Genomic DNA, 26,602 nt, shown 5'->3' on the forward strand with positions numbered 1-26,602 from the left:
TACATCCAGGTCTAGAGGATATCTTTCAGATATTTAGCCTGACAGATCCATGCAGGTCTGCGATAATGTTAGACTAGTTATTCGTAATGAGGGTAAACCCGATATTGATCTACATTAGCACATGTTATTTTGGCAATGTTCGTTCTTTGAGGATGTGAATCTATCTACAGTAAAGCGCATCTTGATCTTGGTGAACACTGAGACTCATCGAAATCTTGGATGGGAACTACTTTTTTAGATAGGATGCCAATGTCAGCAGAGTTCAAATACCGAACCTAACCTTTGATACCGTCCACCTATGTTCTCATTGTAGTTATAGTGTTAACTCGCACGCGTTGTAATACATGTATTTAAATTATTGAGGGATCTCAGGTCTCGATTTTTTTTACTGCTGCTGTAGACCTAATGTAGAAAGTCGCAGTCTCGATCTGTACGCTGACTCCAAACATCTTAGCCAACCGAGCACTGACCCATCCACCACCATCGCAACCTAAAAATAACGACAGCCATCGATTTTTTGGTATGTTTTTTTGTGTGCGGCTAAACTAGTAGTGAAACACTTTCTTTTTTTTTACTGGCAGTAGCTCCAGCAGTAACAACAGCTTTTACTGGAACCAGCCGCTCGTGTAGGAGTCGACTGTTGCTAGCTGTCTGGTATTGGACGTATCACGGTTAATCCTGGACGGTTAGACATACATACTCGTACATATAACGTGAACTTAAACATGAAAACACAATTGAATATATATATAAATATATATATATATATATATATATATATATATATATATATATATATATACATACATATATATATATATATATATATACATATTCATGAGCATATGCATAAACTACTTATAATACGTAACCATCATATAATGCAAGGTATATGACATACTCTTCATATAATAAATATAATATATAAAATACATAATAAGTATATAGCAGTTATTGCAAAGAAGTAGTACAACTTATTTTATAGACATTTAAGACATAATACATTTAAGATATAAAATACAAATAATACACCAAATGCATAAGAAAATACATGAAATACTTCAAATGCATATACATTATTTATGTGTGTATCTAATTGTATTTTGATTCATACATTGAGTTTTATTTCGCTATAACTATAAGTCAAGTGAATTAATAATATAGTGAAAGTTTTCACATTGGATTACATATTGCCACGGAACAAAAGCTTTTCTCCATCGTCATTTTTGTCACTGTTAAGTGCTAAGAGATGTAAGCGCTTGAACTTGAAGATCAATTTTACGTTGTAAGCTACAAGGTCGCTATTGATTATGATCAAACGAATCGATCTCTATCTCCAAACTTCACAAATGTACATAGCCTTAATGCCTTATCTGTAACACTGAACGATATCAAATTTAAGCCATATTTACGGTCCATCATGATATAACGAAAAAAAACAACGTTTTGTGTCTTTATAAACCAAATCCAAACGATTTTGCTTGTAACAGCAGAGACGCTTTGATTGCCAGTAATCGGGAAATCCCGTTCACGAATTGTGTCATTACGTTCGCTTGTTGACATCAACTTGTGTTCTATTTAGGACAGCGTTGTTCGTGTCTTGTGGTATGGACTGCAGGGGTTCTCATTCAGGGTACACTTCCCCCTGGTGTGTGGGAAGGGTGTGTGGGGGGGGGGGGCATATGTACGGCTCGCGCAGCTTGTAGGGGAGGGCGGGGGGTTGCGCTTATTCTTGGTGCTGGGAATTTTACTCAACTATTATAGTGAGCATAACATAGGTTGATTCCCATCCATAGTGGATTAGAGGCCACTTTTAGCCAATGGTGGGGGGGGGGGGGATACTTATCCCTGGTTGTTGGGTCACACCTGTAGGGAGGAACACATAGTGGTTCAAAGCACACACCCTGTGTAACACACTCTCTGTGTAACACTCTCTGTGTAGCACACTCTCTGTGTAACAAACTGCATGTGTAACACACTCCCTGTGTAGCACACTCCCTGTTTAACACACTCCCTGTGTAGCACATTGTGTTAAGCCAGACTACACACTTTGTTTCTACACAAAGTAAGACAAGCAGTGGCGTAGGCCTGGGGGGTTAGGGGGGGTCATACCCCCCATAGACCCCTCGGTATATATATATATAAAGTATGAGGGGGTGCAAATCAAAAGTTTGAGGGGGGGGGGGCGCAAATCGAAAGTTTGTCACCGGGTAAAAATTGGAACGAACCCCCCCCCCTCCCCCCTTGAGACGATCCTGGCTACGCCACTGAAGACAAGTGAGTACAATCCAGTTTTTATTTTTATTTAATTCCTCGGGAAAACCCGCTACAGAGGGCCACTAGGAGGAAACAAATTGAGAACCGCTTAATGTAAACTATCTAATTATCCCATCCTTAAGTGTCGTACGGTCATGTGACCAGCAGGCTTTTGTTACATGCCCCCCCCCCCTCCCCCACCCCACACACACACACTTGTTTACCAACAATCTAGACACGACGTGTGGAATCGCTAATTATAGATTTGATGTCCTCTAGGCTTTAGCTGAGGCGTTGATGATCTCACGCGCTTAGGAGTGGGTGGGTGGGTGGGTGGGTGGTTAGGGTAACTGAGGAGCTGCGTTCTATCTTGAGTGGGGGGGGGGGGCGTGTTGGTAAAAAACGTAATATTGTACGTTGTTGTATAACACGAATTAAATATTAATAACTTACAAAAAAACAATCTATTCATCAAAAATGTAGGCATCGTGTCAAAGCTTCAGTTGTATTTTTTACTCCCTGATAGGCCTAATTTCTGTCATAAAACTTATTTAATTCTTCTCACTAGGCCTTTCAGTCATAAAATTTATTTAATTCGTCTCACTAGGCCTTTCAGTCATAAAACTAATTCGTCTCACTAGGCCTTTCAGTCATAAAACTTATTCGTGTCACTAGGCCTTCAGTCATAAAACTAATTCGTGTCACTAGGCCTTCAGTCATAAAACTAATTCGTCTCACTAGGCCTTTCAGTAATAAAACTTATTTAATTCGTCTCACTAGGCCCTTCAGTCATAAAACTTATTTAATTCGTCTCACTAGGCCTTTCAGTCATAAAACTAAAATCGTGTCACTAGGCCTTTCAGTCATAAAACTTATTTAATTCGTGTCACTAGGCCCTTCAGTCATAAAACTTATTCGTGTCATTAGGCCCTTCAGTCATAAAACTAATTCGTGTCACTAGGCCTTCAGTCATAAAACTTTCGTGTCGCTAGGCCCTTCAGTCATAAAACTTTCGTGTCGCGCGGCCCTTCAGTCATAAAACTTATTTAATTCGTGTAACTAGGCCCTTCAGCCATAAAACTAATTCGTGTCACTAGGCCTTCAGTCATAAAACTTATTTAATTCGTGTCACTAGGCCCTTCAGTCATAAAACTAATTCGTGTCACTAGGCCTTTCAGTCATAAAACTAATTCGTCTCACTAGGCCTTTCAGTCATAAAACTAATTCGTGTCACTAGGCCTTTCAGTCATAAAACTAATTCGTCTCACTAAGCCTTTCAGTAATAAAACTTATTTAATTCGTCTCACTAGGCCCTTCAGTCATAAAACTTATTTAATTCGTCTCACTAGGCCTTTCAGTCATAAAACTAAAATCGTGTCACTAGGCCTTTCAATCATAAAACTAATTCGTGTCACTAGGCCTTTCAGTCATAAAACTAATTCGTGTCACTAGGCCTTTCAGTCATAAAACTTATTTAATTCGTGTCACTAGGCCTTTCAGTCATAAAACTTATTTAATTCGTGTCACTAGGCCTTTCAGTCATAAAACTTATTCGTGTCACTAGGCCTTTCAGTCATAAAACTAATTCGTGTCACTAGGCCTTTCAGTCATAAAACTAATTCGTGTCACTAGGCCCTTCAGTCATAAAACTTATTTAATTCGTGTCACTAGGCCCTTCAGTCATAAAACTAATTCGTGTCACTAGGCCCTTCAGTCATAAAACTTATATAATTCGTCTCACTAGGCCTTTCAGTCATAAAACTAATTCGTGTCATTAGGCCCTTCAGTCATAAAACTAATTCGTGTCACTAGGCCTTTCAGTCATAAAACTAATTCGTGTCACTAGGCCCTTCAGTCATAAAACTTATTTAATTCGTCTCACTAGGCCTTTCAGTCATAAAACTAATTCGTGTCACTAGGCCCTTCAGTCATAAAACTAATTCGTGTCACTAGGCCTTTCAGTCATAAAACTGATTCGTGTCACTAGGCCTTTCAGTCATAAAACTAATTCGTGTCACTAGGCCCTTCAGTCATAAAACTAATTCGTGTCACTAGGCCTTTCAGTCATAAAACTAATTCGTCTCACTAGGCCTTTCAGTCATAAAACTTATTTAATTCGTCTCACTAGGCCCTTCAGTCATAAAACTTATTTAATTCGTCTCACTAGGCCTTTCAGTCATAAAACTTATTCGTGTCACTAGGCCTTCAGTCATAAAACTAATTCGTCTCACTAGGCCCTTCAGTCATAAAACTTATTTAATTCGTGTCACTAGGCCCTTCAGTCATAAAACTAATTCGTGTCACTAGGCCCTTCAGTCATAAAACTTATTCGTGTCACTAGGCCTTCAGTCATAAAACTTATTTAATTCGTGTCACTAGGCCCTTCAGTCATAAAACTAATTCGTGTCACTAGGCCCTTCAGTCATAAAACTTATTTAATTCGTCTCACTAGGCCTTTCAGTCATAAAACTAATTCGTGTCACTAGGCCCTTCAGTCATAAAGCTAATTTAATTCGTGTCACTAGGCCTTCAGTCATAAAACTAATTCGTGTCACTAGGCCTTTCAGTCATAAAACTGATTCGTGTCACTAGGCCCTTCAGTCATAAAACTAATTCGTGTCACTAGGCCTTTCAGTCATAAAACTTACTTAATTCGTGTCACTAGGCCTTCAGTCATAAAACTTATTCGTGTCACTAGGCCCTTCAGTCATAAAACTTATTCGTGTCATTAGGCCTTTCAGTCATAAAACTTAGTTAATTCGTGTCACTAGGGCCTTTATTTAATCAGGCATCTCAGTCATAAAACTTACTTAATTCGTGTCCAAAAAAAAATAAGTTGACACTATGCTATGATACCCGGTAATAAAAAAAAACACGCCATGATTCCCTGCTTTGAATAACCCTTTCTACCATTAAAAAAATGGTCTATAATCGTAGTCACAAATATGTCACCCAATCACCACACTTCTCACGGTATTGACTCCATCCGACTCTCCAAATTCTACCCATATCTAGACCTCATCTCAATACTTCCATATTTTACCCTTTCACAAACTTGACCCCATTCCACCCCTCGACCCCTCATAAAATTCGCCTCCATCCACCCCTAACCCTGTCCTGAATTTGACCCCTTTCACCGCTCACCTTGTCACAGATTTGACCCCCTACCACCCCTCGGTCACAAATGACACCCCCTCCCACATCACCTGTAGAAGACCTCACTCACAATTCTAGTGTTAATCCATTTTCCCGGCTCGAACTCTAATCTAGTGAACGAGAACAACTGATCAATATACCCATTACAAATTTTGCAATAGCAAAAAAAATAATCTAACAAGGGGAGTAATCGTTGTATTAGTATTACCACTGCCCTTGCTTATAATGAAATGCGTAACATTCTGATACGTGCTGTAGGTTAACTTGAACTTATGATTTATACCTTCCTTTTCACGCTCCATGATTTTACCCAATGTGCGCGCGTAAATTAAAAAAATATAGCACTCCTGTTTGCACGTGTTCAATGGTGCGTGCAGTGTGCGTAGTGGAAAGAGGAGCTCGCAATTTACATTATCCCCCACCCTCCCCCCTCACCCCCGTATAATCAGGACGTTGGTATGCCGAAGGTGTCGGGCTAAGTGAGGGGCGTCCTGCTCAGTCATGCGTGCTAAGTGAGGCGAGTCGTGCTCAATCATGCGTGCAAAGACCTGACGTGCACGCTCGCTGTGTGTAGGGGAGGGGGGGGGGTAGAGCTGACGTCCCCTCACGGACCTGTTGGGACAGGATCCGGGGTCATTGTTAATACAGGAGAGGTAGGGGGGGGGTGGAATGGAAGGAATTTCCATTCTGTCTATATTTGGGCTCACGATGTATTTTTAGAGAGGTTCAGGGATGGGAATGGAATGCGCGTGATATTAATTATAACAAGCCTGATCTATCTAGTATAACGATGTTATTGTGTTACCGAGCTCTTATGATAGTGTTTAGTACTGCTGAGTTTACTTAGACTTGTGTGGGTTTGTGGCAGCGACTACTGAAAGGGTTCTCAACCACTGACTTCGTGGATGTACGGACGGGGTATGCGAGGTTTGAAGAAATACTCATCCCAATCAATATACGTTTAGTGATGATCTAGTAATATCACATGTTCGGTCCTTGTTGGTGGATTTGTAATGAGCCCCCGTTATAGGTGCACGGCCATTACATTGTTCTTTTTGTATTGGGCCTATTTATGGAAAACACAACCACGCCCATTCCACGCTCTAGGAATACTTCATGTATTAGTTGTAGCCCATATGTTGGCTGTGAAATACTCAAGCAAGTTGTGATTGGTTAGATCACATGACCATTGATTGATTTGGTTGGTTAAAAACTGGGCTGTGTATGTACACTGTAGCTACCCATTGTACTCTTTAGACACGGGTACTTACTCGGTAGCCTCAAGTGAGCTACTCTATATCCAAGAGTACAAAAATGGCTACCTTATATAGCCACCTGCATTATACAGCCACAAGTTTAACTACTGTATAGATAGCCTCGAGTACTCTGTAATCAAAGCTACTCTACAGCTACCTGCAGCTACAGGTAGCCGCAGGTACTCAGCCCCCAGCAGGCCGCAGGTAAATGCTGCGACAGTCACCCCGCACCAACACACACACGCCCACACACATGAGCAGGCCAGGCCTACCTTCACCCCCCCTCCCCCCTCACCAAGCCAGCCGTATATCTTCCAGCGGCCTGTTGACTGTCCTTCATGCGGCGCGCGGGGCCACGAGTGTATTAATCAGGTAAGACGAGACCTGTGTCTCACGCTCTCCTTCAGATGACCTTCTGGCCCGAGCCTGTTTACAGCACACACTCACCACCCCACCCCCTCCTCCCCCAGTCTCACGCACCGTGTGTGTGTGTACTACAGCTACACGTACTTCAATCACTTAAATTTGTTCTTACAATTTGAAACATGAGCAGACACCGACATTTTAATGACATGACCTAATTGACATTAATCCACATACTACTACTTCTACTCATTATGTTTATTCAATGTTATATTAAACATTACATTTATTACAAACTCAATTACATGTTAATGGAGATAATTTGTCGAAATAATTCGTTTAAAATTAGGTTCAACATTTAATTTCTTAAAATATAGTTTGCTTTTATTCGTATTCACGTTTAAATACGTAAACAGTTATTGATAAAGTGGGAGTGATCTCCCTAAAATTTTCCCGTATACTCTTTTTTATGATTGAGATGGCACTTGCACTACTTCCACTGCAAAGAGGCTGTTGAATACAGAAAAACACATACAGACGAACATATATGTTGCTTTAAAAAGTATATGAAATGATCAAATTCTTACGTTGTTTTTTTTTTTTTTTTTGAGAAATCCGAAATAGTTTAAAGTATTACTTCCGTTCATCGGAAACCACATAAAATTTGAGAGAAACCAGTGTTTAAGATCTTAAACTTATTTTTTGAAATTTCTTCCACGCACCTGCAACGGTACTCAAGTTATCTTAATTTTAGAAACCTGATATAGAGTGAAGTACCACTTCCGGATATCGGAGATCCCTCGAAATTTTAAAGTAATCTTAATATAAAGATCTTATGCTTATGTATCAAATTTCGTCTACCTTACTGAAACTACGTGGAAATCGAGCAAAGTACCACTTCCAGTTTCACATTTTATTTCTAAATTGAAATAAACTTGCACATACAATTTAATACTTATATGTGAAATTTTGTCCATGGAACTTCAACGGTACTCAAGTTATGGCTTTTGAGAAACAGGAATTAGAGTAACACTTCCTGTTACCGGAAATCGCTCAAAAGTTTATAGAAAACTAGAAATTTAACATTATACTTTTACATGAAATTTCTTCAAAGGTACTAAAGTTATCATGTTCACAGACAAACAAACAAAAAATTGCAAAAATTTTTTTTTCTGACTCAGCAGAGAGGTGTAATACGTCGAGATTTTCGAAAATATCGATTTTGACCCCCCCCCCCCCCCCCCGCTTATACCGCGTGTAAGTATAAGAGAATGTGAAAATTATTAAATTGTCTATATAATCTGGGCTATAAATTGTTTGTTATTTTCTTTTAAGCTATCATTACTGACATCAAATCTAGATTCTCACACATTGTGTTTAAAATGTGTCGACATGAACTGTCCCATGCTATCGTTCCATATGACAGTACATGTTCTAATAGTTTCATCGTCTTACAGAGGCGACATGATCTGTCCCATGCTGTCGTTGCATGTTTTGTTCCCTATTTGAGTCCACTCATGCATGTCTTGTATGTGCATATCTTTAACCAACGCGGAATTACATCCAAATAGGCAACTATTAAAACGTAGTGCCGGCCATGTATACCTCACAATTCTTTGGCATGGACCCCCCCCCCCCCCACCACACACACACCCACACCCACCCTAAACATTCGTTAATGGACCTCTAACCACGACGCCAAAGCTTGTCTCATGATTAAGATTTTTTCCCCCCATAGGAATATTATTTCAAACCTCGTGTCACCGGCCATATTCCTGCTGTTTCAAAACATATGCCTGATCCCACTTTTTGCTCTAAGCTGTAAGGTCGGATTCCTGCAACTACAGCTTTGACAATTACTTCAACAGCTTACACATTACGCTTCGCTGACTTCAACTGTTTGCCCGCCCCGAGGTTTTAAGCTGTTTGCCCACCCCGACTTCAGCTGTTTGCTCACCCCGACTTTAGCTGTTTGCCCGCCCGAGGTTTTAAGCCCTTTGCCCACCCCGACTTCAGCTGTTTGCTCACCCCGACTTTAGCTGTTTGCCCGCCCGATGTTTTAAGCTGTTTGCCCACCCCGACTACAACTGTTTGCCCACCCCGACTACAACTGTTTGCCCACCCCGACTTCAGCTGTTTGCCCACCCCCACTTCAACACTTCAACTGTTTGCCCACCCCGACTTAGCTGTTTGCCCACCCCGACTTAGCTGTTTGCCCACCCCGAATTCAGCTGTTTGCCCCCCCCCCCCGACTTCAGCTGTTCACCCCCCCCTCGACTTCAGCTGTTCACCCCCCCCCCCCCCGACTTCAGCTGTTTGCCCCCCCCCCCCCCCCCCCCCCCACACACATCAATTGTTAGCCCACCCCACTACATTGCACTGCCACGGTTTCTGTTTCTTCATTACTGACGACATGGCACATTTTTACGACGCCAAATTTCCGATGACAATTGTGCTAAAAGCCCAAACCAGGTCGCCGATTCATAAACCCGTCCCGGTGTTAAACGGGTGTCTCAATGTTGTACCGGTATTTAAAGCTAGGGAAGATATAAATATTTTTGTTAAACGAAAATTGTGTATTCGGTGTTCTACAATACACAGTTGCTGTTCCAGATTAATTGTTTGAATTCTTGTAACCCGACAACATGACAATGTGACGTTGTTTCTTTACTCTATCACCTGTTAGGGTTAGGAGTAATGTCATGGATAATTTCGGGTGTCAGGGTCAAGGTTATGAAGAGAATTTGGGTAATCTTTGATGAAATTAGAATATAGTTGGAGGTTACTGGCTGCATAAATCAATGATTGGTGTCAGTTAAAAGTCTCACATTAAGTCCTTAAGATGGTGTCAATTAATGGTCTCAGATATGTCAAGATGGTGCCATTTAATGGTCTCACACAATCCCGTCATTTCGTGTCGATGTGTTTGGTCGTGGCAATGTTCGCCTGCGTGTTTGATCCAGCCGTTCATTAAAAAATCAACTCATTAATTAAAGCGTGAACGGCTGACGTGTTGTGGGTGACGCGGGTTGGGTACGGGCGGTATCAGTTACCTGAGCACAAGAGAGGGGGGGGGGAGCGGTTGTCTGAGTTTCTATAGGGCTACACGGGAGGGTGAGGGCTACACATGTCAGGGATAGAGCTACACATGTCTGTGTGAGGGCTACACGTCTAGGTGAGGGTTACACATCTGTGTGAGGGCTACACGTCTAGGTGAGGGCTACACGTCTGTGTGAGGGCTACACGTCTAGGTGAGGGCTACACATCTGTGTGAGGGCTTATGATCGTGACCAGACAAGCACACCGAGAGGTCACGGGTTGCCACGGTCACGTCAGTCACGTGATCACCGTGTCATTACTGCTACGAGTGACTCTCAATTTCTAATGTATGAGTTCCCATAAACAGTCTCGCTATTAAAATACGTGTGTTAAATTCTAGAAGCTTTTATTTAATCATGTCATACTGCTTTATCCAAAGTATTTATTATTATAGCTTACATCAGGGGTTTCAAAATTTTGGCATAGGATTAGAGTTTCGGCACTTCATTGGCGATCATTTTTAAAACAAGTTAATAAAAAGTCTAGTGACAATTTAAGCGCAATTTCCTTAATTAATTTTTTGTGACCGAACGAAAGGATATTTGTGAAAACTTTCTTCGGCAATATTGTTCTAAATTATGGCAGGAATCGATTGGTAAATGTTTCAAGTCGCTAAGTGGTCTGGTTGCCAAGATATGGGCCAAAAACTGCATTTTTTTTTAGGTTTTTGGGCTTTTCCGGGAAATCCATGAAGGAATTCCGGGAATTTTATTGGCCCACAATCATCCTCGGAACTTGCTTAACATATTTGCTTTTGGAACTAGTCCTCGATATTGCTTCGTTGAGGAGGAGATACGACTTAAAGCTGCGGACACACATCCATTCAGAAATAACGAATTAATAATCGCAACTGTCAGTATGGAAATTGCGCTAAAAAGTTGATGCCAGTTCTAAAGACACGTGCAATGTTAAGGTGTAAAAGGAGTTTACACGTCTGCTTTCTGGTTAGCAGTTCAGTACCATTGGAGTTTGTACAATAAGGGCACGTCTTGACCATCGGGTGAAACTAGCAACTAAATGTTGAAACATCCAGTTTAAGTACAGTAATTAAAGTTCCCTGAAAGTCCATATGGCAAGTTGCCTGTTTCAGTGTCCTCGGTATATGAATGGATAGTAGGGTCAGCAGTATGCCCAGACGTCTTTACGTTCACTAGCATTAGTCGGGTACCTATCAGAGACGTTCTACACACTTGAACCCGGATTCGAACTCGAGGCTTTTGGGTTAGCATCGTATGCTCTACCATTCGACCACGCCTTCCCACAATCAGTCTAAGAAGGCATATACAACTTGTAATTGCTTTAGTTCTCCTTTTATTCATTAATTGTGTTTACTTCATTAATCAGGGGACTGTTTATTTTATTATTTAGGGGATTATGTTTATTTCATTAGGGGACTGTTTATTTCATTAATTAGAGAACCATGTTTATTTCATTAATTAGGCGACCACGTTTATTTCATTAATTAGAGAACCATGTTTATTTCATTAATTAGGCGACCATGTTTATTTAATTAATTAGTGGACTGTTTAAGTAGCCCAACCCAGGCGATGGTCAGTACCTGTGGTCAGTTCTACAACACAACGGTACACGTCAAGAATATTCTTTCAATACGTTTAAGAGAGGGCGGGGAAAACCATAGGTTGAGGCCTGGCCAGCTCAGGTGCACGATGGAATGTGGGGGGTCAAGGGTCAACCTGTGGTCCCTTCCAACCAGCCTGTCGCCTGCCCCCATTTTTTTGCGCGTGAAAAATCTGAAACTGGAAAAAACTTTCACCGCGGGGGTGAGGGGAGGCGACCCAGTTGACACACACGTTACCTCCCCTGCCAGTGGTTAGGCTCACAGTTCTCTTCCCCTGACGTGTCGCCTATCGCACACCACACCCAACCCAAAAACAGACCCCTAAGATTACAATCCCGGATATCTGGAGGGGGGGGGGGCACCTCGTCACGTGATCCTTGTTTTTCTGACTCATCCATCTTGGCGTGACAGCCCCACCTCCCTCCCCACCTACCGACTCCAGGTCGCCTTTGTCTTTCTCCTTACCTGCGAGCAACAGGTAGTCACGACGCGCATGGCTTGTTGACAAACTCATCCGTACCTTGTGAGCAAACTCGACCCCCCCCCCCCCCCCGGGGGTGATGACGCGTCCCCTGGCACGGCCGACGTGTTTGCACAAATGTGTAAACACGTGCGCCCGGCATTTACTAGACGGACGCACGCTACACGCTGAACACACACACACACACACACACACACATACGAGTGGACAGTCGTGTCACGTGAACACGCCCGCTGACCTTGACCCCGTACCTACTCGCGTTGTCAAGGCTGTCTATACAAAAATGGCATCCAGAACTCTATACGCCTACATTATACAAGTTAATGCAAAAAAAAGTTACATAATTAAATGATCAATCTATTTAAATATTCATATTGATTTGGGAGAAGAAAGCAGTTTTTTAAAAATATTTTTTAAATAAATTTTTTAAAATATCAATTTAAATAGTCAATATTAAAGCATTACTTTCAATGAAATAGCCCACTTTAATCATAACGATACGGCTTGTATAAAATCGTAGGCCCCTTTTTGCATTACATTGAATGTTATAACGCCCAATTACGTAAAAAAAAACTTTAGGCAACAAGACCACAACGCCTCCAGTTTTTGTAAAATTAAAAATTTCATATTACCGCCCACTACCTTTTTTTTATAAAGCTGATATCCAGGTATGAACCACCTGTATGAAGATCTACAGGTGGAGCGGCAGCAAATGTAACCCAAGCCGCCTGTCAGCTTGTCCCCCCACGGAGGGTGCCGGGTCCAGACGTGTAGATAGCCTAGAGCACGTCACGCGGGTCTCCGGGTCACTCACGGGTCTAGACGTGTCGATAGCATTGGACACGTCACATGGGTCACTCTCGGGTCCAGACGTGTAGATAGCCTAGAGCACGTCACGCGGGTCTCCGGGTCACTCACGGGTCTAGACGTGTCGATAGCATTGGACACGTCACATGGGTCACTCTCGGGTCCAGACGTGTAGATAGCCTAGAGCACGTCACGCGGGTCTCCGGGTCACTCACGGGTCTAGACGTGTCGATAGCATTGGACACGTCACGCGGGTCTACGGGTCACTCACGGGTCCAGACGTGTAGATAGCCTTAAGCACGTCACACGGGTCTCCGGGTCACTTACGTATGTTGAAACTAGGACAGAACGTCACACGGGTCCTGGGTCACTCACGGGTCCAGACGTGTCGATAGCCTTGAGCACGTTACGCGGGTCACTCACGAACTGTTGATCTAAGGCCAGCTCAGCTAGGCACAGCTCAGATTTAAACCCAACTGACATTTTGTTTCTCAAAATAAACTCCCGAGTGTATTTCTATTTCTATTAATAAATTATACAATTTACCAAGACTACACTTTCGTGAATAAAAAATCATCCGCCTACTAGGATTACATATCTGTTTATAAAATATCCGGTTTTCTAATATGACAGTTATGCGAATAAAAAAAAACAGTGTAAGATTTATATATATATATCTGTAATTAAAAACACCCTAGATATATGAGCTATACGAGATAGTCCAAACAAAATCTTTTACTAGACCATGTTCTTCTCCCTTGTACCGCTTATCTCTGCTCACCCCTGCCCCCTACCACCGTCAACTGTCACATCTTATCTCTATACTCATCCTTACACGTCCCCCCCCCCCACCTCACTTGTCCTGTCCGACACTATCATACCTATGACCTTTGAACTATGTCGTAGGAGCCCTCTCGCGCACACCGGTTGGAATGTCAGCTCGGCGCGGGCTATTTTAAGCTCGGGTCTCTCACGAGACGACTTCACGACAGTCACCTACGGCAGGTTGGGGAACGACACCCCCCTCTCTCTCCCTCCCCCACCCCACCTTTTTTACTCAGTCAAGTCGAACCGCCGTGAGAAATGCACAGGAGAGGGTTCAGTCGTTTATCACAGGCTGTGACCCAACACACGCACGTCCCGTTCGTGCTGTGCTAGAACTATTATCACCTGAGGCTCATTCCCTCGGTGGGTGTGTGTGTGTGTGTGTGTAGGACATGCGAGCCCGCGTCACCAGTCTGTGCACGGGCGACACGGTCAGTCTCCGCTCAGCGTCGTGAGGCAAGCAACTAGTGGCGGTATGGCTGCCAGCCGAGGTATTTCGTTGTTTTCGTTTTTAAATTATTTTTGTCACCTTCATTTTATAGGCGAGTACATATTATACAATTAATTTCTAACCCGTCATATTTCTCATCGCTCTGATTGTCTACCTGTCTTTACATGCAACCAATACTAACTTCAACTTAGTTATACTATAGTGACTCTATTATTCTTTTTGATAGTGTATTGTGTTTTAGTTTTTAACTTTACCTAGTCTTTACTTTATCCGTATAGATAAGTATATATTACAACTATTTACAAAAGTTTATATATGGGCCTACAGAACATAAACCGATATGTTGATGTCCCATCATATGGTTATCACTAATTACTGACATCGTTATCATCGTTAATTAATATTAACATAAGTGTTACAGCCTTCTCTATGATGTCACCTGTTGCTGATATTCAGGTCAGGTGTTTAAAAAAAAACCGTTTATCAACGTACATGGAATTGTTGATCCTGTTTCTATTTTCATCTACACGCGACACCCACCTGAGGGAGCCAATTGAAAGGTGGTGTGTAGCTGCGCTTGTGACAATTAGTGTACTCGATTCCGCCTCGTGTAAGGGAGACGAGTGTCGCGACGCTTGGCCTACATGCTCGTGTTTTGGTAACACGGCGCTACCGTAGTAGTGGTGGGGCTGATTTTGTAAACAATAATAAACTGTCTTCATTGTGGGGGGGGGGGGGGTGATCTGCTTGTTCGGTGGTCACACTAAAGGGTTAGGTTAAGTCTAGGGTTTCGTTTTAATAACTTTATTAATACGTTGTAGTTATTAGCGCACTAATTTGATCCTATTGTTATGAAATTGAAAAAGAAAATCAATATTATTTATTATTAAATTATTGTCAGTACCAATCGATTAGGTTTAAGCTTAATTTCGTGCAGTGTTTCTTTACGGCATTTTCCCTCAGGGTATTTTTCTATTTGTGAGAGGGGGGGGGAGGGGGGTGATACGTGCTCGGAAAATGAGCACTGCCGATGTATTCTCATTTATTTGATGCCACTATGTGTTAAGGTTAGATATGGCTGAAGACTAATTGCAGTAATAGTATCAATGCTAAACGTAAACACATGATTCATGACGGTGTGGGAAAGCTTAACTCAAGCTTAACTTAAGTGTCGGCGTGGTCGAGTCGGTAAAGCTCATGGTTGCTAATCCGAAAAGTCTCGAGTTCGAACCCTCGGGCAGATGAGGCTCGTTAGCTGGGGACAGCCACTCGTCTAGGAGAGACAACTCCAAAATTAAACAACTGCTGCCTTGTAGTTTGTTCTTGGTTGGACAAAGGCTATGGAAGCAAATCCAAAAAGAAAAGCAGGCTGAAATCGGAGTCAATGGCCTCAACGGCGCATAACCAGTTGACACGTACCGCTTAATTGTGTTGGAGGCGTGGTCGAGTCGGCAAAAAAGCTCATAGTTGATCAATTCGAACAAAGTCTCGAGTTTAACCCACTGGCAGATAAATCTCGATCCCCTTCAACACTAAAAATTAAGAACGAAGAAGAAGAAGAAGATTATTAAATTATTGTCAGTACCAATCGATTAGGTTTAAGCTTAATTTCGTGCAGTGTTTCTTTACGGCATTTTCCCTCAGGGTATTTTTCTATTTGTGAGAGGGGGGGGGGGAGGGGGGTGATACGTGCTCGGAAAATGAGCACTGCCGATGTATTCTCATTTATTTGATGCCACTATGTGTTAAGGTTAGATATGGCTGAAGACTAATTGCAGTAATAGTATCAATGCTAAACGTAAACACATGATTCATGACGGTGTGGGAAAGCTTAACTCAAGCACCCATATGCCGTTTAAGTGTTACGAGAATTAGCTGAACGTACTTTGATACACAAACGTGGGACAAACCAAACAAATGTCGTGACAATAGTGTAAGGTGGGGGTGCTCGAAATGTGATGTGGGGGGGGGTTAGTAAAGTGTTGTTAAGTGATAGAAGGGGAGACTCGCGCTTGGTGGGGAGGGGGGAGGGGGCATGGACCAACAATTGATGTAGATAACCCCGTCGTTATAACCTTTGACCTTTTTGACCGCCGCCGGACTTGACCTATGGATAGTGTGCTGTATCGTTAAACGGCCACCACCTATTGTGGCGGGGGTGAAGGGTGGTATGTTTTTTTTTTTAAGTCAGACCGGATTGTCCACAACTCGTTAGCTACATATCGGATTTACCCGAGAATTAATTAATCTAATTTAATCAGTTGGGTTTTATTTAAGGTCTGATTAAAGACAAGTTATGGTCCATTAATTACACAATCATTCACTTTTGCAATGTAAATTGACACAATGCCTTTGTGTTTTAATATTTATTTGTTTATATTAGATCTCAATATCCCGAAATGCTCCTAATATATTGGATTTACATGCATTTTAATGGTCAAATATTGTTTTTATTTCTCTCGCGTATTATCTAAGTACGATTGTTTCCCTTTGTGTTGGATCAAGTTGCGGTACTTTTATTTGTATTAGCCTAATTATTCTGTTCCGCGAAGCTCGGCTGAATATTTCATGCGCTCCCACGCCTCGATGACCCTAGCACGTGCATAGTGGGTTAAACCAAGTTACACACACACACACAATAGTGGATGATCTAGAGACCTGTGTGGGGAGGGTGACCTATGTACCTCAATGTGTGGAGAGGGTGACCTATGTACCTCAATGTGTGGAGAGGGTGACCTATGTACCTCAATGTGTGGGGAGGGTGACCTATGTACCTCAATGTGTGGGGAGGGTGACCTGTGTACCTCAATGTGTGGGGAGGGTGACCTATGTACCTCAATGTGTGGGGAGGGTGACCTATGTACCTCAATGTGTGGGGAGGGTGACCTATGCACCTCACAGTGTGGGGAGGATTAGATATATGTTCACCTTACAGAAGGGGGAGGGTGTTAGGACATAACACACAATATGGGTGCCATAAAGACATTTCACAACAAGGGTGACATTAAGACCCTGTACCTCACAATGGGGTGTATGCGGGGCGGCGAGGTCTACTAGACGAGGTGTTCACAATGCCGAGTGCCATAAAGCCCTTCTAGAGCCCTACTTGCACGTGTGTACCACCCCAACACTAGGCCCTGCAGATAACGAGTGCCTAGGTTTATCTAGAACAAATCGTCGAGCTGGGCGCAGGTCAGGACTGCTCATGCATTTCATGTGAGCCGGTCGTGCTGGCGTCGTCTGCTAGCCGTCCCTAACGCGGCGGCCCTGAGCACGCTATTGTGACACCCCCGCCCTCCCCAAGACAGCTAGTTTTTAAAAAAAAAAATTACAGTTGTCTCTGTATTTAACAGAATGAACTTTATTCTCATCGATTGGCTCTATGCGTATCACTGTCTAGCATGGGTTTTCGATAACGTGTGAATGTATACTGTTTGGGCTGTGTTATCGTTAATAATACGTGGGTATACGTAGTCACATATAAGTGACTAGAATTGTATTCAAGAGTGTATACACCAGTAGTCAACTGGACCCTAGGCTTACAGCCAACCGTATGTCCACTTTTTACCTGTTGATTCAACTCTCCACCCCCACACTGTGCTGGTGAGACCGTCCTTGACCGAGTAGTCAAGCGTTGTGTGTGCGTGTGTGTGGATGACGTCACGCGAGTGTGACACTGTTGACACAGTCTAGCACTGGGCTGGGATCAGCAGTCGTCCCAGCACAGCACAGGTAGAAACTTCAGGTGAGCAGAGAGGGAGGGGGAGGCGATACAAGATCGTAGCTATAGGAAGGGGGAGGCGATAAAAGATCGTAGCTATAGAACATGTATAGTGAGGGAGAGGCAGCTATAGAACATGTATAGGGAGGTAGAGGCAGCTATAGAACATGTATAGGGAGGGAGAGGCAGCTATAGAACATGTATAGGGAGGGAGAGGCAGCTATATGACATGTATAGGCAGGGAGAGGCAATAAAGATAACTGACTGTCCTATAGCTCGGTGGTCCAGGAATTGTACTCCCCTATAACATTCTTACACTAAATAAAATCATTGCGTCTCAAATCGCGGTTACTGTAAGCTTTATTTTGTTCACAACGTGTTTGCTTATGGGATATGGTAAACCTTGCAACATAATTTTGACCCACTTCAAATACAGCCATTTCGTTTTAACTTGCCAAATACATTTGTCTCCAATGAAAATGCAAGAATATAAATTTTTAATCTAATTAGAAAATAGGTTCCTCAAAACGTAATGTAGTTTTATACAATCAAACTCAGTTTATGTTCTTTGTGACAGCTAATTAGGTACCCAATTAGTTTTTAGTTTTAGTCCAACTCACATCGCTCACATAGATGCGCAGTTTCTTCCAGGCATCTTTGGGGGTGGAGGGAATGGGGTGGAGCCGCCCCCCCCCCCCTGAAGATACCGCCCTCGAACAAAATGGAATTTATATACAAAATATATACTTTTAACAGCGTCCCCCGCCCCCCGGAGAAAAAAGTCTGCAAGAAACACTGTAGATGCGGTCTCTGACCACTGGTCAAAATTTTGGTCAATTAAAAAACGGAATGGGAATGTCAACAGAAGCTTCATGTCACAAAGGTCCTGTCACATTCTCTAGTGTCAAAGTTGATTAGGTCTGGGGCTATCAAATCTTAAAGTGTGGGGGTGGGGTGTGTGTGAGGGGGGGGGGGGTGATGTGACTAGTACCATCCGATAGTGTTGAGTACCACCCTATAGAGGGTGTGTTGTGACACACGGGACGTGACACTGTGACAGGGGTGTCGCAATAACCACCTCACCAGTCTACGGCAGGTGCCTGCCTACAAAGTGTAACACAGTAACCCGGAAGTGAAACATGGGCCGTGTGCTGTTAGACGTCGTCCCTCACCTGCGCTTGGTGTCACTGATTCACCGTGCTCCTCCATGTCCCCCTCCATGTCCCCGTAATGTTCTACATGTCCCCCATGTTCCCATCCATGTCCTCTAGATCCCCTACATGTTTTCCATGCCCCCTACATGTCCCCCTCCATGTCCTCCATGTTGTCCTCCATGTCCCCCTCCATGTCCTCTACATGCCCGCTAATGCTGCCTTACCCAACATCCATTTACTTGTTCACTACCACAATCTCTACCACATCACTACCACAATCTCTAACAAAATCACTACCACAATCTCTAACACAATCACTACCACAATCTCTAACACAATCACTACCACAATCTCTAACACATCACTACCACAATCTCTAACACAATCACTACCACAATCTCTAACACAATCACTACCACAATCTCTAACACATCACTACCACAATCTCTAACACATCACTACCACAATCTCTAACACATCACTACCACAATCTCTAACACAATCACTACCACAATCTCTAACACATTACTACCACATCACTACCACATCACTACCACAATCTCTAACACAATCACTACCACAATCTCTAACACATCACTACCACAATCTCTAACACATCACTACCACAATCTCTAAAACACAATCACTACCACATCACTACCACATCACTACCACATCACTACCACATCACTAGCACAATCTCTACCACATCATTACCACAATCTCTACCTCAATCACTACCACAATCTCTACCACAATCACTACCACAATCACTACCACAATCACTACCACAATCACTAACACATCATTACCACAATCACTACCACAATCACTAACACATCATTACCACAATCTCTACATAAATCTCTACAACATCACTACCACAATCGCTACCTCAATCACTACCACAATCACTGCCACATCACTACCACAATCACTACCACATCACTACCACAATCACTACCACAATCTCTACCACTGTAAACCATGTGCAGCATGTCGTTACTTACCCCACAAACTCCCTCACACACAATCTTAACCTGTAATTACGTCACCCCCCCCCCCCCCCCCCCTCCCAATACACACCTGTCAAACATTTAGTTATAAAATTTCCCACTGTAGTGGGGGGACTCCCCGGAAAAGTGTCGGCCAGTAGTCAACAGGTATACATGTTAATCACACCTGCACTGTTGTTGTGTGTAAACAGCGGCTGTTGTTTATAATTGTGGAGGGGGGGGGGGCTTGAACTTGTCCATTATAAGTTCACGGAGATTTGTTTACGATTTAATTTTGGGGTCAGAGGGCATTGGAAGGGGCAGCATTGACTTGGCCTGAGGCTATAATAGGGTGGGGGTGGGGCAGTCTTTATTTCCCCACATGGGACAGAACACAAGACGCCGCAATCTTATGTCCCATTTTTGGACAGAATACGATACAGTGCAATATGTTGACTAAAGACGTTCATGTGCGCTAAGTCTAACTGGTTAATAAAGATAGTTGTGCCATACAGCCTCAAGATGGGGCCCGCCGACTTCTAATGATCTTTCCTGTTAATTTTCCTTCAAAATTATTTTATACTCGCCGTGTAAAATTAAAATCGGCGACATCGAAGGTGTTGAGTTAATGCAAGGTGGGGCTGTCTTTATACGTGAAGCTGTTGTCTTTAGCTGGCGCTGTGTTGTCTTGCTCTAGACTGCTGTCTTTAAGATGGGAGGGGGGGGGTGTTACTATTGATGCATAAATTTTCACAAATCATATAAGGCCCGTTGAGTATCGGTCAATATACTTGAATATTGCTACCGTAGTTTCACTGTAAGCCTTTTTACGTTATCGAGTATCCGACAGTATGTAAGGTAGTTTAGATTGTTAATTGATTTTAATATCAGGTTTACGGCCATAAATTATGGTCAATATGTGGCGGGGTCTTATTTTATATTTGGTTCAGGTTTTAGGTTAGGGTAGACATCAGCAGGTCATGTTAGTGGCGTAATATTTGCGCGAGACATTGCAGGATTCAACTATCAAATGGTTTACAGTATCTTGTCGTCGTTCTCACACTGGAATTCCCCACACCGAGGCTCGGCCTGTGCTGTAAGACACCTAATAAGTGTCAACACAGTGCAGATGTAGGGATATTTCTATCACGACGCTGACCTTGCCGAGCGACCTTCCAACGCCGAACAATGTCGTCTGCTGAATGCACGCACACGTCCGCGGTGTGCCGTCGCAAGGTGCGACAAGACGGAACATCCTTGTAGAGTAGCTGCGACAACACATCACGCCGCGAGTGGACACCGTTTATCAATTAATTCGTTTTAATTACATATTCCCCCGGATTCGTTTTTTTTTTTTTTGCTTTCCGCGTTAGGATCCGTTTCGACAACTACACTCTATCTAAATCTTGGTTAAAAACAATGTCGTCAGTTTTAAAAGTTTTACATTCGAACTTAATCTAAGTAGGTCAGCACACGCAAGCATGCATAAACACGGCACGGTCGCCTCTCCACCCCGCTTCTCCCTCCCCCACCCCTGTCCTTATTTCTCGACGCGAGTGGATTGTGTTGTCAATGCAACCCAATTGTTGCTGACTGCGGTACCCCCCCCCCCCTCCCCTGGTATTAGCTATGCATGCCTTATCGGGATGAACATACAGCTCGCTCTCGCGTTATCTCGCCGCTAGAGGGAGAACTCGTCCCTCTAGTCCCGTCGAAGGTGAACACATCTCAGGAGTGTCACCAGGTGTCACCAGTATGCTCTGGGAGTGTCACCTTCAAAGCTTCTTTTAAGCGTCACCACCTTCTATCGTGTAATTACCACAACAATCATGCACTTACCATAATCAATACTTAAAACACTACCTCACATAGTAGAAATATAAAACCCATCAATGAGAGACATATAGGCCTACACTCATCAATACTTAAAACACTACCTCACATAATAGAAATATAAAACCCATCAATGAGAGACATATAGGCCTACACTCATCAATACTTAAAACACTACCTCACATAATAGAAATATAAAACCCATCAATGAGAGACATATAGGCCTACACTCATCACTACTTAAAACACTACCTCACATAGTAGAAATATAAAACTCATCAATGAGAGACATATAGGCCTACACTCAGCAAATCACCAGCCCACCTCCCCAACCCCACTCCCATCTTTTATAACCAGGTCACAAAGTAATTCACTAAATAGAGATATCCAGTATTAAAACACTTCTTATGACATTTGTCATTGGCTGGCTGCTCAATCAATAAATCTAGTTAAGAGAAAACAAAGCATCTTTTTACCCTCTTGAAATTGGCCTGATTATTATTTTACACGATTGCTTTGGGTTTGAGGATAGTTTTGGGTTAGTGTATAGTTGTCTAGGGTTAGTGTATAGTTGTCTAAGGTTACTGTATAGTTGTCTAAGGTTACTGTATAGTTGTCTAGGGTTAGTGAATAGTTGTCTAGGGTAAGTGTATAGTTGTCTAGGGTTAGTGTATAGTTGTCTAGGGTTAGTGTATAGTTGTCTAGGGTTAGTGTATAGTTGTCTAGGGTTAGTGAATAGTTGTCTAGGGTTAGAGCATAGTTGTCTAGGGTTAGTGAATAGTTGTCTAGGGTAGAGTATAGTTGTCTAGGGTTAGTGTATAGTTATCTTGGGTTAGTGTATAGTTATTTTAGATCAGTGTTAATTTCTTTGGGTTAGTGAAAATTTAATTTGGTTTTAATTGATCGTCCAAATGAATAAGGCACCCCATCTTTTAAAATGTAGACTTTGTTTTGATGCTGGAGGTTATTATGTGGTTTTAGCCTGTAATTAATTTACGAAACAGTTAAAGAAATAGTTGTATGTAAAACTTGCTTTATTGTCCAGGTGATATTGAAGAAGGCCGACTAGCCCTGCCTGATTGTATAAAGCTAGAAGATGGAGCAGATGAGGATGGCATGGATTCGCTGGACGACAGCGAAGATGACGGCTTGTTGATAGATGATATGCAGGTAGAGAAAGACAAATCATTTTTGAATATAAGCATTAGCTCAGAACTTGATTATCGTGTATATATAAGATACGTTAAAAATCTACATATAAAACTTGATAATTTCTAGACTAATGGTGTAATTTATAAGTACAATTGCAGCACTTTTTATTAATTGAAGTAAATTTGCCCACCTGTTAAAAACTGTCTTTACTTTTTTATTAATTGAAGTAAATTTGCTCACCTGGTAAAATCAGTCTTTTCTTTTTTTTACAGGAGGTGAAAGACACAGATGAAGCAGAAAAAGATTCAGAGGTTTGTATGATAGCTTTATTTTCATGCTGTTTAGACTTTGATATCTACCCTCATAATTTTTATGCTAGTTATTCTTACTTAATTATTCTGTTTATAGGCCTGCTTTAATCTTGCACAATTATACTTTAATATGCACATTTCTTTCTTTTTATAATCTTGGCTACACTTTAAAAAAAATTTTTTGTTAGTGTATAAGAATGTAATCTTTACATTTTGGTATATGTTTTCCTTGTTATACTTTGGAAATGTTTTATTGTTTTTTTAGTAAGAATTTTTTTGAATGAATTATCCTCTATTTTATGTTTTTTGTTACATTCAAATTAAGCTCATGTTTTTATTAAATTCAGGATGATGATCAAAATCAATTAGTTTTTAATGGCACAATGACTCGACGACAGTCCAGACAGTTCAAGGACGCAGGAAACAGCTTCGCTGTGTTTTCCGTGCGCTCACCAGCCAGCAAACCCAACAAGACGCGCACATGCGAGTATTGTCATGTGGTCAAGGCAACACCTGCCGCGCTTATACGACACTTGCGTAAACACACAGGGGAGAGGCCGTTTGTATGTCAGGTCAGTTGTGTGACTGAGCTAATCATGTATGTGGACGACAGGTGTCGTTACACTCAGAGTTGATGAACATATTGACACATAAAGAGGTTTAGAGTGGGTTTAGTATATAGATCTAGTTAGGATTGATAGGCTACTTCTAGAACTATGTCAGGAATATGTTGAGGTGAATTGTTTTTGTTATTATGACTGGTCTAGCCTGGATCCTAAACCTAACCCTAATTGTAAAACCTTCACATAATACTGTGTTGTTCAATACTAATGGTTATCTCCCATCAGTAATGCTAATAGACATCAACAGCATCCCTAGCTGTCCAATACTAACAGTTCTCTCCCATCAGTAATGCTAATAGACATCAACAGCATCCCCCCAAGAGTTTGAGCTCCCAACTTCCTTTAACAGCACTCACTTAAACCTGTATCATATCTTTATTATTAAAGTGGGAGAAGCTAGTTTTTATAATTGGTCTGTTGTTGATCTTCAATCAACTTTGAAGTATTTGAGACCATTATAGAATAGCCGCAGTAACCCAAGCTACTGTAGGCCACATATTGACTTAGTGGGAACATCTAATCCACAACTGGAAATTCTGATTTTTTAAAATCATATTATTAAATGGCTGTCCAGATAATGATTTTTCTTATTGGTCATAGATGACATGACTATATTTAGGTTTTTTTAAAATGTCATGTCCCAAACAAATGTAAGTTATTCTTGAAAATTTAATATACTAAAGAGAGGCTTGTATTTTTCAGCAGTGCGGCAAGGCTTACAAGGCCAAGAGAAGTTTACATCTCCACCAGAGCACCCACCACAGAGAGATCCCTGTCACTCCCCCAGTACAGCCTGCAGCACCCACTAGCACCCCGCTCACTGCTGCAGTCATTGTAAGTTTTTTTTTAGATCCCTGTCACTCCCCCAGTACAGCCTGCAGCACCCACTAGCACCCCGCTCACTGCTGCAGTCATTGTAAGTTTTTTTTTAGATCCCTGTCACTCCCCCAGTACAGCCTGCAGCACCCACTAGCACCCCACTCACTGCTGCAGTCATTGTAAGTTTTTTTTTAGATCCCCGTCACTCCCCCAGTACAGCCTGCAGTACCCACTAGCACCCCGCTCACTGCTGCAGTCATTGTAAGTTTTTTTTTAGATCCCCCTCACTCCCCCAGTACAGCCTGCAGTACCCACTAGCACCCCGCTCACTGCTGCTGTCATTGTAAGTTTCACTGGGTTCTATTCAAACTCTATCTCTTATGGCATAGTCAAAATTTAGGGTTGAATGAAAGTTTTTCCAAAATTCACATTTCAATTGAGATTTTTTTCCCAAACTGTATGTTTGAAAAAAAATTTGTAGCAGTGATATTTTTAGTGGGTTGTGTGAAAATGAAAAAGATATTTGTAAAGGTTTTGATGAGTGAATAAAAGTCTTGTTTGGTAAAATTAATTGATGGTAATTATTTGAACCATTTGTTATGCACCAGTATTAAAGTAGATCTTTAGTAACAGTCAAAGAAGTGCTTAAGGTCGTCCATATTTACAAATAACTTTTGTAAAGTAGATCTTTAGTAACATTCAAAAAAGTGCTTAAGGACGTCCAAATATAATTTTGTCTATTTTAGCAACAACTATCTGCAACCCCTGCTGTGTCTGAATCTACAAAGTCTTTATTACGGGAGACACTAGAGTCCAGTCGCAAGGCCAAAGATGGCAGCACAGGATGCCAGACCCCAGAGCTGACCCCCACCAGCTCAGTGAGGCCGGAGCTGACCCCCACTGGGAGGATCATTGAAAGGTTGTCAGCCCCAAACCTTGTCACTTTGCTCACTTCTGACTGTACTAAAAATGTCTCTCCAACAGAAGATGTTGGAAAGGGAGTTAACTGTTTGTAAGTTTAAGCCAGGAAATGAATTTCAGTTGCTTTCGATTTTTTCTTTGTTGAATTTGGATTTTATTATTTCTATTTACAGTTCACTTAATGATTTATTTTCAAACTCACTGTTAAAAAGACTTTTTTCTTAATTTCTAATATTAATATATAGTTGGAATAACATTATTGAAATAATTAAAATTCAACATAGAAAATAATTCAAAAAACTAATAAAGCAACACATTTTGGACATTTTTAACAGGCAGTTAAAATATTTGAACTTTATAAAAGATTTTATAGTTTTTTTAAAATTGACCTCTTAAAGTCTTTTTTACCAAAAACTTTTGGCAAGTTTTCGGCAATAAAATGACATATTTACCTCCATCCCTGGTTAAATAGTTGAAATTTCCTGCTTTTGTGTGTAGCGATGAGCGGTTTTTGGAGTGTTTTCAAACTTGAAATAATCAAAACACTCAATTGTTTCTCCTAACCAGTGAAGGAAATATATTTTTAAGAATATTTTTTTTAACCACATTCTTTTGCGTTTTGTAATATTCAATTAGCACAAGTTTTTAATTTACCTCATTTTTGTTTATCTGTTTTTTTTTTAATGTCTTGTCTTTAATCACATGAAAAATTGATGTGGATAATGACTGTTGTATCAGTAGAATGTACAGTAGATGAGTGTTGTATTGTTGAAAAATGAGTGTTGTATTGTTGAAAAATG

The 26,602-nt window shown here is 41.7% G+C and overlaps 1 protein-coding gene across 6 annotated transcripts in view; it reads left to right on the top strand.

Annotated features, from left to right (window-relative positions):
• Positions 1-26,602, top strand: part of LOC131952414 (zinc finger protein 236) — a 58,201-nt gene that overhangs the window by 12,429 nt on the left and 19,170 nt on the right. For 3 of the 6 annotated variants that reach the window (XM_059315043.1, XM_059315046.1, XM_059315048.1), the window contains exons 2-6: positions 23,022-23,146; positions 23,401-23,439; positions 23,787-24,011; positions 24,765-24,896; positions 25,628-25,893. In XM_059315043.1, coding sequence (XP_059171026.1) covers positions 23,022-23,146; positions 23,401-23,439; positions 23,787-24,011; positions 24,765-24,896; positions 25,628-25,893 — 787 coding nt within the window. Of the gene's footprint in view, positions 1-14,076; positions 14,314-23,021; positions 23,147-23,400; positions 23,440-23,786; positions 24,012-24,764; positions 24,897-25,627; positions 25,894-26,602 lie in introns of those variants that run through there. The other 3 variants (XM_059315045.1, XM_059315047.1, XM_059315044.1) reach the window with 3 other exon arrangements.

This window comes from Physella acuta, unplaced genomic scaffold (genome assembly GCF_028476545.2).
Source record: "Physella acuta isolate Inbredline_101_S28 unplaced genomic scaffold, ASM2847654v3 ptg000872l, whole genome shotgun sequence".
Taxonomy (NCBI): domain Eukaryota; kingdom Metazoa; phylum Mollusca; class Gastropoda; family Physidae; genus Physella; species Physella acuta.